We start from the raw sequence: 12,922 nt of genomic DNA, 5'->3' as shown, positions 1-12,922 counted from the left end.
ATGGTGTAGTTTTATAGTTTAACTCTGATGTTAACTTCTGCTGTGTACCTCAGACTTCAAGATGTTTGTTCACTAACAAACCGCGAAAGCCTTCATAGAAGAGCTGGATAAACCACACATAAATGGACAAAGTTTAATAATTATGTGACTTCTGAAGGCAGCTGGTTTATTTTTGTGTATTATAGCGAAAATTTATTTGGAAAAATATCTTCCCTTCCCACTTTCCACTTCAAAATCTATTTACAATTTAGCATAATTTTGTGTCGGTCTACTGCATAAAACCCAGTAAATCCTGGTAATGTTTGGAACAGTTTGAAAAATATGAAAAGCCACGAGGTACTCGATTAACTTTGAAACACAAAATTTTATAGGAAAGGAATACATTCAAGTATTTAGCTACAAGCTGCACAGATGCTCATTCAAAAACAAGCCTTTGTGAATTTCAAGAGGTTATCGCACTTTCAACGTGAAAGAAACAGCGAAGGATAATTAGTCCTGGTGAAAAGTTGGATAAAGGCACAGAGCGTTTACTTTTGCCTGCACTGTGAACATAAAAGTTGTTGTTTTTCATGGAAATGACTTGACACCTCTCCAGCGTTTTGTTCTTTCAAAAGGAACGCGTTGTTTGCCGTTTTCTCTGTTTGTTCGAGATGCACCCTCAGCACTCGCTATGATGAGTCTTCGGGACAAAAAAAAAAAAAAAAAACTACAGCAGCTCTGAAAGTTGGGCGCGCGATTTGGAGCGGCGGCGCTGGACGTCCCTCAAACGCCAAGGCTTTGTGATTAAGAGTTAGCGTTGACACTTTAGAGCGCACTGAGTGTCTCGCTGTCGTTTCATGTGTTCGCTCTGTCAACTACCTCCAAGTCAGTCAAATGCAGATTCCAGAGGATGCGAGAGAGATGGAAGAAGTGCCGCCCTAACTTGAGATAACTGGCTGGGGATGAAAGTTGCTGCATTGGGTTGTAAGAACAGGAGATGGGGGTGGAGGGGAGAATAAAGAGTTGGAAAGAAGGACGGAGATAATGAGTTGGTCTGTGCCAGCTCCTCCTCAATCTCTTTACTCCATCTACAATTGCTTTATGTCTTGGAAGTTTGGGTGATTTTTCAACTAATAAAACGTCGTCTGTCTTTCTTGATCCTCTCTGCCCTGCAGGAGCACGATGGGATCAAGGGGAGCTCTCTGAGTCCTTACCCACAGCACAACGCTACCTCACCGGGCAAAGAGGAGGGCGGAGGCGGGGGGAGACCCTGCAGCGACGGCGGCTCGGCTACCAGCACCCTGGGGACCCCCGAGAGACGCAAGGGCAGCCTGGCGGACGTCGTGGACACGCTGAAGCAACGCAAGATGGAGGAACTGATCAAAAACGAGCCAGAAGGTCAGTGACGGAAGCCCAGATGTTTCGGTTTCTCCAGCTTGTCTTTTCTTTCTTTCTCTCTCTCTTTCTTCCTTCCTTCCTTTTGCCGTACCTTCTCCATGCCGCTTCCTCTTCTGCTCTGCGCTGAACCCACCCATGTTCAGACAAGAGGAGAGCCTTTGTTTACCCAGATCGCAAACCGACAGCTTCAGCTGCTTGGGCCTATTGTCCGCGACGCTTTGCATATTTATCACAACCTGACAAGTAAGATGTGCACTCGGATGCATGTGTTCAAGTGTGAATGTTGGCCGCTTGAAAAAGTGTTAACAACTCTCCAAATGTTTGCCGCTTTAAAAATCCGTAGATGGACTTGTCTCAGTGACAAATAAAAAAAAAAAAAAACACCTCGCTGCCTTTTGGATGATGCATTTTAAGGACTCAGATAAAGATTTCTTACTGTTCAGAAGGCAGAACCAGAGATCTGGCAGGGCCCTACAGAGCTTTGCACCACTAGCTTCTGCATTTTTATTCCCAAGCAGAGCCTCAGGCTACTAGTTGGAGTCATGCAAAGAGATAAATTTAGCCCATGGCTAATGCTCATTTATATTGAGTGGATAAATGGTGTCAAATTCCCTGGAATGCATGCTACAATCAGAATGTGATATAAATCTCAGCAATGGGTGTCTGTCTCTTTTAGGAAGATCATTTTAATTCCATGCCACTTTACTGAAAGGGGCGAGGGGGATTCTCAGTCAATATCAGTTTTCAATCAATCCTCTTAACAATGGCTTGAATTGATTTTTGTTTTTCTCTTCGACTCACTTTAATAAAGCAAAGCAAAACCCAAACACTGTTCATGAACATCTCTTTCTGGCTCTTCAGACCTCATCTGTTGTTTGCCTGAGAAAAATATGTTGAAAATGTCACATTTCTGCCTCAGTTTCAGTGTCCAATGCAGCCTAAACAAAGACATAGAAACTTGGATCCTTTCTTTCTTGCACACCGTAAACATCCAAGGCAAAGTCGACTTTTCAGCAACATTTAACTCAGGAATAGAACATCCTGGACCTGGTAGAAGTCAACCTTTGGTTAAGTTCCCTGCAATATGTTAAGGACCGACAGAAAAAAAACTGAAAAAGTGATGCATAACCGTCCATGATGGTTTTCCGTGCATTAAGCCTCTCCTCCACCTCCACTTGACAAGCCTCTTCTTGGCTTATCTGATTGACTTTTCCTGAGGTCATTAAAACAAATTTTTCCCACTAAATCACATCTTGGTCGGCACATAAACAATTCCTCCGAACTTCATTGAAGAGATCTGCATGCAGATACCATCGTGATGGTATGTGTTTGACCGCTTGCTGCGCTTCACAAAACATTTTCTCAATGTCACTTTAAAACTTTAAGGGTTTCAAAGCGTCCGCGACGGCTGTTGAGCTCTGCTTGTTTTTATTCCGGCCGATAAAGGAGCCTGTTGTGGCACATTTTACCCAAAAAAAAAAAAAGAAAAGAAAAAAAAGAAGGTTAAAAAAAAAGGACTGTTTTTTCGAGCTGAACTGTAATTGAGGTGTGTTTTGGGTTGTTCGCTGCTTCGCTGGACCTCATGAACTGGCTGCACAGGGAAAAAACAACAATAATGGATCTTTATGACTCAGCCAGGGCAGAGTGAGGAGGGGAAAAAAATAAAAGAGAGCGTGAGAAGGAGAGGAAAGCAACAGAGAGAAAAAGCAGTGTCTTCACAGACCCCATTAGCACAGTGCCACGGCGGTGTGGCATCAAAACCAAGCCAGGGCATTATCTGCCGTTCGATTAAATGAAACGCACTAATAAAAGATCCTCCGGACCCAACACACACATCGGAAAATAAAACAACAACAACAACAAGCCCAGGCCAAGCTGGAGAGAAAAGGGAAAAACGGAGAAAAGAAGACGAGAGGCAAAGGGGAAATGGACGGCTTGGACGGGGGAGCAAAGCGACGAGGGGGCCGTATTGAACGCCTGATAGAAATCCCTTTTCTCTGCCCGGCTAGCTATTGTTTGGCTGTGTGGCTCACAAAGGCCATTAGCAGCAAACAGCAGGTTGGGATGAAAATTTAATGAAGGCTTTAATCATTATGAAAGGCCTGGAATATTACTGCACATTCACGCACAACACACCCTGCTTCCAGCTGGATCGATGACACGCACACATTCATAGTGTCTGAACATTAACACCAGGAGGGATGTGAAAGAGGGGACAAAGACACAAAATGGGTCAGAAAACGATAAACATCTTGAAACAGAAAGAGGGGCTCAGCCTATCGAAGGCAGGCCTTGAGCTACACATCACACACCCACACACACACACACACAGAAAGTCACCCGCACTAAGTTTGAAAGATTTAGTCGGTGGCTAGTGTTGCTCTACTTAGGCTAGATGAATGGCGAGTGGTAGATACTAGGTCAGTGTGTGTGTGTTTGTGCTGCTAAAGCCTTTGGGATCATGAAAATGTGTGTGTGTGTGTGTGTATTTGCATATGTTTTTGTGACAGAAACTGCAGATGTGTATGCTTGTTGGCGGCAAACAAAAATCGCGTTTGCTTGCATTTATGGAAGGTAAGGTGTGTGTTTGGCCTCTAATAAATGACTCGGCATCCTGTCCCTCATGGCCTGGCCCAACCAGGCTTCACTGCTCTTCTGCTCCCTCCATTCATCTTCTAGTCTCGCTCCACCGGCCACCTGCTACCCCAGAGATACACACACACACACACACACACACACACACACACACCACATTACTTACTGTCTTTAGTAAATTCTTCAGGAGCAACAGAGAGATGATGAGGATGCCTTGACACCGGCTGCCTGTGATTTTCCTGAGTCGGGGTCACTGGGTGGCTCGCGTTGGACTGTGTGCATGTGATTATGTGGCATAATGAGGAAGAAGTACAGGGCACCAGTGGGGGTGCAGGGCCGAGAGAAGGGTTAGCAGTTTAAGCCAAGGGAGACAACTGCAGAAGAACACATACCTGGTCAGTTTTCTTGGACTCACCATTTAGCCTCTTTTGGCCCCTGTGGCACAGAGCAAGGCCCCGTAATCATCTGTTAGCCCAGGAGCACCACCCAAAATAAATAAATAAATAGATAGATAGATAGATAGATAGATAGATAGATAGATAGATAGATAGATAGATAGATAGATAGATAGATAGATAGATAGATAGATAGATAGATAGATAGATAGATAGATAGATAGATAGATCGATCATAGAACAAAGGAAGTCAAGGAGGTTTTAAAGGGATGGAGAACCATCGCTAAATGCTAAATGGGGCACAGATGTTCCTCTCGGCCCCTGGAGTGGTGCCTCTACTGCCCTGGACTTTCACCAGACTCTCAGCCTCATTCCTCCTCTCCTCTCACTACACGGCCGTATCAACTGTAAGTGGCTCACACGCGCTAAGTGCCAGCTGAGCTCCGTCTCTGGACCCGTCTGTTGACCCTCTGCTACCCAGCCACAGCTACCCGTCACTGGGGCTCCATGGCCTCTGGGGCTCGCTCAGCTCTCCCCTCCTTTTGCTGTAGCCTCAGCTGGAAGGAGGGAAGTGTGAAGTGTGTTTTAGTTGAGGACTTTTTTATTTCCATTAATCTACACACAGCGCGGGTTATGATTTAAACAGCAGCTTTCTGTTTGTGCTGCACCTCTCCAAAGGCATTCATAAGGATTGAGCTTTAATATTTTTTTTGTCACATCACAATCAAGATTTGGATTTCATCTGATGGACCACAGTGAAGTAATGGATAACTATTTGCTTTTCGTTAAGCAAAAAGATAAATAAAAATTTAAAAAATCAGAAAAATGTGGCAAACATCTTTTACTGCGATTGCTGCTGCAGTCCTTCTTCCACACGTTTGCTGTGTCAGAAACAGAGTTTGGTTTCTGACTGCAAATTTCACATTGACATGGATCTCTGCAGCTCCTCCAGAGACACAACAGGCCACTTCACTGCTTCTGTAACCAGTGCTGTCCTTGTCTGGCCTGTCTGTTTATGTGTTTATGTCTTGACAGACTTGCAATTGTCATTATCTTTCCAGTTCCAGGTATTTGATTGAACAATTGTGCATTTTATCACCACACGAGGCCTTAAGATCCAGTGCAGCTAATGCTATAAATGGCATTACAAGCATTTAAGTTATGCTGAATTTTCTGGCTGTCCAGGAAACCGCTGCATGGTTGGGGAGACCAAAAAGCAGTACTGCCCGTCCACTCTCCACGTTCTGACACCGCCAGCCACATCATCCGCCACAAGCTCTGTCAAAACAGTGTTTTTACAGCTTATGGCACCTGATACATCCAAACCCCTCCAAGGCTCCAGACTTCACAGTGAAATTGCCAGCGCAGCCACAGATGTCAACCAGCCACACACGTACAGACACACGCTCAAACATGTACACCCACGGCACTCCGTCAACTCTTAAGGAACGGACGGAACCTTGGGCTTGCTTTTAGAGCGCACTGAGGCATTTTATAGGACAGCACTTAGGCGAGGCCATTGTTGCCACACAAGCACACAGTGGCTGGAGCTCCCTCACGCCTCCGTACACTCAAATGGGCGACAATGGGAAGGGCGGGCACGTACTGCCAAAGAAGAAGAAGAGGGAGAAAGAAAGAGCCGGAGAAATGAAGGGATCAGGGCAAGTCTCTCGTTCATCCATCCATCAGTCCGAGCAGCATCCACCCCCCTCCACCTACGCCTCCCTTCCACTTTGCTTAATCCTTCTCCTCTGCTATCTGGGGGGTTATGTCAAACACTCAACATGCTCACACTCTATGAACATCCACAATGCCATGTACAGTCATTGCATCGTATTTTCATGCACATATCCTCGAGGGGGAAACTCAGCAGTTACAGCAACACGCATACACACACACACTGTATATCCAAACGCTCACAGCAGCAGGTTCACAGTTCTAGCGTGGCAGCAGGAGAATGTTTTTATGGGATTTTCACCCTTTGTTGGAAATTAGTTGTATAAATGAACACAAAGTGCAGCAGGGCTCTCCGCACCATTGTTTGCTGCGATTAGTGTTCTGGCTTTGGGAAGAAGAAGGAGAGCGAGATTATTCACGAGGAGATCTTCAAAAGATCTTCAAAAGATTTTTTTATGAAAAAAGTTTGTTTTCATAAAGAGATAAAAAAAACAGCAGAAAGAGGACTTTCCACTAAATAAAATGCTTTTCAGATCAAGGGCTCTTAAATTCGACATTCGGCTTCATCTTCACGAGGCTAAACTCCTGCCTTGACCTCTTTTTGGAGAGATTTTGAACTCGGCGATTTGATTTGTTTGCCTCACAACATACTTTCTGACCCAGCGTTGCTTCAAAAGTCACCGTCAAAGAACAACACCAACAACAGCAGCAAAAAAAAAAACAGCTTTAAAGGAGCTCTTGCTTTGAGTTTCTCATTATTGTAAAACAATTCCTTTCTTTATTTATCGCTCTTTGTTGTTATCCGGTTGTCATTGTGTCAGTTGACTTTGCAGGACTCGCTGTAGACGGAGGGAGGGACGGGGGGATCGTCGCGGACATGGCTCACAATTCGATTCGAGTTAATTCTGGGCTTTCTTCCTTTTCTTCTTCTTCTCCTCTCCCTTCGTGGCATGAGAAACAGTCAACGTCATGGGGCAAACCTGAGGCCTATTGTGGGGCTTGCCATTGTTGAGTTGATGAAAGGCGCATTCAAGTCACTTTTTTTTCTTATTGAATTGTTTTGCGTCTGCTTTTCAACGTCCCATTCTCTCCCCAGTCTTGCACGAGACAATCGGTGGGGATGAAACTCCTTTCTGCCATTCTTCCCAGTTCAGATGAGCAATATTAAGGAGATGAATGGTATGTGTGTGTGTGTATCTGCGTTCGTGCGTGTCTGCGTATGTGTTTTTTCAGAGGAGAAAAACAGTGCCCAAGCTTTTGTCCGGCCCGTGTGCATGAAGGGGCTTAGACAGGGTAGAGAAGGTCCTGTGGTTTTCCTGAAGGCATATATGTGTGTGTGTGTGTGTGTGTGTGTGTGTGTGTGTGTGTGTGTGTGTGGTGTGTGTGTGTGCGCGCGTGTGTGTGTGTGTGTATGTCTGTGTGTGTTATTGGCCTCCCTGGTGTGGCATTAAGTTAAGGACAAAAGCTTGAGTTCATGAATCACTGAGTTTCCATAGATTAGTAGCTGTGATCTTCTCCTAGTCCAATTTTTTGATTTTAAATTTTATTTTTTTTTACATTTTGTGTATTAGAGTTAATAAAGCGATACTTGTCAAGTTTCCTTAGAAATATCTCCGCCATTTTTTAGGAGCCTGAATATTCAGCATAATGTTCAGTGACCAAATCTGTGGAATCCATAACCTATCAACGTAACGCTCCTGAAACGCAATCTGCCGCCGCTTTTCCTCACTTTCTGTCATTTCCCTTTCCCGGCCTTTTCTCCCATTCCCATGGAGAGTCTGAGGAATGTTTTTATGCTGCAAAATGCCCGCAAGATTAATGAGTTTTGTGCAGAGTGCTCTGACTTTCATTTGTCCCTCAATTACTGTATCAAAAGGACACGAAATGCTCGGAAAAAGGAGAAAAAAAAAAAAATCTCAAAACTTTTCAAACGAGGCACTTAAGCAACAAAAGCACTCCAAGGAACATTGTGGAAAGCAATTGGCCTCTAAAGTTCGAACCTTCTTTCAAAAGGCCAAATGACAGCAGCCGAAATACTTTTATTTACCACGGAGAATGATCAAGTCATCCAACAACTATCTTCCATTAAGAGCACATACCAGCAGTTACTTTGTGAGTAGGTGGAAGTTGCTTTTTGAGAAAAAAATAATTAAATGTTTGGCTTTTCCTTTTGACACCGTGCCACAACTCACTAATAAAAAGCTCTGCTGCAAGGCCTCAAGACATCTTCGTTCCATGCTTGTTTGTCTCGGCGCGTTTGCTCAGGAGTGGATTATTTAGCGAACTTTAAATGATATGCTGATTAGTTTGATGTTGCAACATCGTGTGTTTTGTATGTAAACAGTGTTGGTCTTGAAAACTGGTGTTTGACTTATTTCCAGCTGTTCGAGTGCTATTTCAAACAGTATTACATTTTCTGAAAAAAGAAAAACTTTTATCAGAAATGTCTATTTTTATTTACCCACTTCAGTTCCTCTAAGTCTCGACTTAAATCTTCCACTGACTGAATCCCCACCCAATGAGGAAAAATCAAAAATTAATCCTCTGCATGTTTTCCTACGTGTTGGCATGTTTACATGAAGGTTTCTTACAGATGCATCAATCCAATATTAATATCGTATCAGGTCTGATGTTGGAGAAATATGGGGTATTTTGACAGTGTACCGGATCCTTAATGGTATTCAGTTTAATTCTATGATTTTTTTTCTCATGCTTTATTTGTTTTATATTATAGCCACAATTTCTGATTCCACTTTCTGAACCATTTGAAAGAAGATTTGTTGCGGTTTATTCTTTACATGTTTTCCATTTTGCTGTCAGCAAGAGCACTTGAAGAAAGATGTTTTTTTTATTTTTCATGTTTAAAAAGAACATGACTCTTATAACTGAACTGTATTTTTGAATGGATCTTATCTAAAAGTAGTCTGCACCTTTTTTGCCATTTTAAACCTAGTGACATCTTTTTAAATCCTGACATTCTCACTTGTATGAAGTCTTTTAACAAAAGGAATTAGTCTGTCATCTCTTTCTTTGACATATTGTTTTTGTCAGTTTGTTTCTTTATTATTTATTTTTGCATTGGCTGTTTTACTCCTTATTTCACTGACCGAACAAATAAAAGCTGTTTTTACATGTTTGACCAAGCTTGTGAAAATCTTCTTGAATTTGATTGTGCTGTACTGGTGCAGAATTACCAGTAGTTCATCACATTTACGCCTGTATTTAAAAAACAAAAAGTTTGAAGTCAGTTCAGCTCTACTGTTTCTCCAGATCGAACCTCAAATTTGACATATATTGGCATCGTTACCAGAAATGAAAAAAAGCTGATTGCTGCATTTCTAATGTTCATCTGACTTTTCTAAAGCTGCTCCAAAATTCTTGCACCTTTATTGAAATGTTAGAGCCTACTGTAGAGTACAACGAACCTTAAACGGACAACTTCTCTGCTATATTCTTAATCAAAAGTGGAATTTACTACTTTACATACTTTTTCATTATTTAGTCTGTTTATCGTAAAATATATGATTTTCTACCCTTTTGAAAGATGCAGGCATTGAAAAACAAAGTGCCCTTTTTGCGTGTGGTGCAGTTAGCGCACTGCCAGAGAGCAACAAGTCGTCCAGTCACTGTCATTTCCCGGCGCCGCCCCACTGGTGAGATATCCTTTCAGCCAGCCAGCGAGCCGGCCACTCATCTGCTCCATCAGCCGGTCAGTGTGTCAGTCTTTGAAGCCACGCGGTCTTTATTAATTAACCTCTGGCTGGCCGGTCAGAGGGTGGGAGCGCTAGATGAAGTGGCGCTGTCTATGCTGTCAGCCTCAGGGGTCACGAGCAGAGCCCGCAGCACGACCCCGGCTTATTTGAGCCAGATGTTGGGAGACAAGCATCTCAAGAGCTGCTCTACACTGACACCTCCCCCCCCCCACCACCACCACCACTACCCCCCCACATTCTTTTCCTTCGCCACTGCTTGGCCAGCAGAACAGACATCCCCAGCTAGTCATGTCCCGTACTACTTTGGTTCTCTTTACCTCTTCCTCAGTTTTCTCCTCCTTCCTCGTTTGGCCCGCTGCCGCTTTCCGCTTCGCTCCGGGGGGGGGAGAAAAAAAGCAAGCGTGTGTGCGCTGCCTGGCACCATGCCCACGCTCATCCTTTACTCCCCATCCCCTCTTTTTCCTCTCTCCCTTTATTCCTCCCTCATCCCCTTCTTCCCATCCTTGATCTGCATTTCTCTCTTCTACCCTCCCTTCATCATCTGCCTTTGTCTCCATCACTCTCTCCACCTGCTCCTAATCACTCCCCCTCCATCTCTTGCACTCATTCATACCCCGCTGCCCCCCCTCCCTCCCTCCCCTCCTCTCATCTCTCGCTCTCTCTCTCCTCCTCAGCTGGGCTCAGGAGCGGTGAACAGGTGTTGTCTCCTTTTGATTTGGGTGCGTTCAGATTAATGCTGTCAGCTCAGCTGTTAAAACAACTGCCACCGCCAGATGCCAGTCAGTTTGGGGCTGGAGTTGTCACCTACACACAAACTCGCGCAGACACACGCAAATGCAGGAACTCACACACACAACCCCCCCCCACACACACACACACACATACACACACACACACGCGTTCAAGCATCCAGATAGACTCAGATATTAAGCGTGCACACACATGACTTGTGTGTGGGAAGGGGGGAGTTGGGGGCTTGCAGTAATACTGACAAAGCAAGTCAGCTGTTGTGTGTCAGGCTTGTCAATAATCAAGGTGTGTGTTTATATGTTCTCACTGAAACATCACAGTCAGCAGGTATAAAGCAGGTGTCTGTTTGAGTGCAGTCATCATTAAAACGCTGTCAGAGATGCAAAACACTGAGGTCTTTTTTTTATTTCTTTCACTAAAAGGTAAAATAATTTTGTGGATTTTTCTAAGGAAATTACAGCTGAGGATTAAGGCCACAAAAATAAAGAATTCTGAAATCAAGTCAGAATATTTTTTCTTCTTTGTTGTATAATCCTCTTCCATTTGCTTTTTTTTTGTCTCTTGATACAACCTATGTCATATTTTCTGAACCAGATATGATCTGTTCAAGTCAAGACGAGTTTCTAATTTACCCACAGAGAAAATCTGCCTGACGATGATAAAAGATTCTGCATTTGATATTGATTTTTCACGATTTAAGAACACCTCCATTTGATCAGAGAAAGTCTGTGACATAAACTCTGAGCCAAAAGGTAGGCGTTTGGCCAGAAGAAAACCGGGTAAAAAAAAAAAAAAAAATCAAAATTGTTGCCTAAGTTTGTGAAATGTGTTTACACTCTGACTTGATTGCCAGAATTCTCTCGCTAATAACATTTGCAACACTCGGAAGAGAATGGACCCAAAGGCATTTGTCTGTTTTTAAGTGAAAACTCTTGATAGAACAGAAAAAAAAAATTAATTTCATTTTATTTTTTTTCCAAGTTAGGTATTTTGTTCAAAGGTTTTGGAAACTTCAGAAAATGTTCGAATCTCGCCGATTTGCAACGCGACAAGTTTCAACCGGCTTACGTTGGCCGCAAGATGGGTGGCAGTGACGTTTTGAGTTCAACAGAAGTTTGGGTTTCGCTCCCCAAACTTTCATATCATCCACCGCCGTGCAATATTTAGGATTTACACAAACAAAGATCCAAAGTGTTGCCATAAACTTGGCCCTGCACATCTAAGACCTCTGTGTTTAACGTCTCCCTGCGTCACAGTTTGTCTTGGCAGCCCCCCTTGCCTCCCCCTCCTACACTCACATGCCTTTTCCGCCAGACAGAGGTTTAAATTTAGATTTGGTGGATCGTTGTTGTTTAAATGTGATGTGAGTAAAACGATGATTAACTATGAATATAAATGATCGGTGGTGTATAAGTGGGTTTCAGCAGCGCTATTTACGTCTCCTTCAGATGTGGGAAGAGTCTGCAGGCTCCCGTCTGTGTATGTGTGTCAGATGGTAGGTAGTGGGCTTACTGAGCGGTCATGCTGGTGGCTCCACCAAATTTACACACACACACACGCACGCACGCACACACACACACACAAACAACAGTCAATAGCAAGATACAAAAACATCTACAAATGAAGATGTCTTCCATCTTCATCTCCTTCCTTTGTAGATTTTGCGTCGCATTAAATGTGTTTATTTGAAGCTTCACAATGTAAAAACCTTGAGTAAAAATACCGCAAATTCAGCGTTAAGTAAAAATGTATAATATGAGTTAATTATTTTTATTTTACGCAGTAAAACAACAACCATTTTTGCTAGACTGGTTCATCTCGTTATGTAATCTTAACTCTTATTGTTATTTTCCGATAGACTCAGACTTAAGCAAAAATATGGTATATTTGGTGATTTTCTGTGTCATTCTGGTCTTTAGAGTCGCAGGCTAATATTAGCGGAGTAATTAGTCAAGCTATCTGCTCAGGTAGTTAATCCTGAATGTCACCCACACTTCCCAACTCCTTTTTTATAGCTGGATTGTCTTAATAAAGGCAAATGGTGGTTCTAATTTAGTAAAACATTTCCATGTTTTTTTTTTTTTTTTTTCCTTATTTTGGATGAAAAGTGTTTTATTATCCTGCTAACCGGCAATGTGCAGCAACACAGAGGAGGTCGTTTGCAAAAAAAATAAAACTCCAGTCTCAGTGGGAATTTCTTTGACATCTTGCTAAGCAAGACTTTACGCCATAGTACAAAAAAAAAGTATGTTTAAAACCTTAACTTTCTAATTGTCATGGAATGTCTTGATAGCAGCAACCAGCCAATTCCCCAGGGTGGTGTTCCATGTCTTTTGCAGCTGGAAAAATTTACAAACAGCTATAATGAGAGAAAAGTAGAATAGCGTTCTTTCAGCCAGTTTCCCAGTCGTTCAT

The 12,922-nt window shown here is 43.1% G+C and overlaps 1 protein-coding gene across 11 annotated transcripts in view; it reads left to right on the top strand.

Annotated features, from left to right (window-relative positions):
* The window catches only part of sox5 (SRY-box transcription factor 5), a 98,734-nt gene that overhangs the window by 22,071 nt on the left and 63,741 nt on the right, over nt 1–12,922 (top strand). For all 11 annotated transcript variants that reach the window (XM_055055503.1, XM_055055507.1, XM_055055499.1 and 8 more), the window contains exon 3: nt 1,155–1,377. In XM_055055503.1, coding sequence (XP_054911478.1) covers nt 1,155–1,377 — 223 coding nt within the window. The remainder of the gene's footprint in view (nt 1–1,154; nt 1,378–12,922) is intronic.

This window comes from Poeciliopsis prolifica, unplaced genomic scaffold (assembly GCF_027474105.1).
Source record: "Poeciliopsis prolifica strain line A6 unplaced genomic scaffold, Auburn_PproV2 SCAFFOLD042, whole genome shotgun sequence".
Lineage (NCBI taxonomy): Eukaryota > Metazoa > Chordata > Actinopteri > Cyprinodontiformes > Poeciliidae > Poeciliopsis > Poeciliopsis prolifica.
The sequence above is the reverse complement of the archived record's forward strand: the minus strand, read 5'-3'. Positions and strand labels throughout refer to the sequence as shown.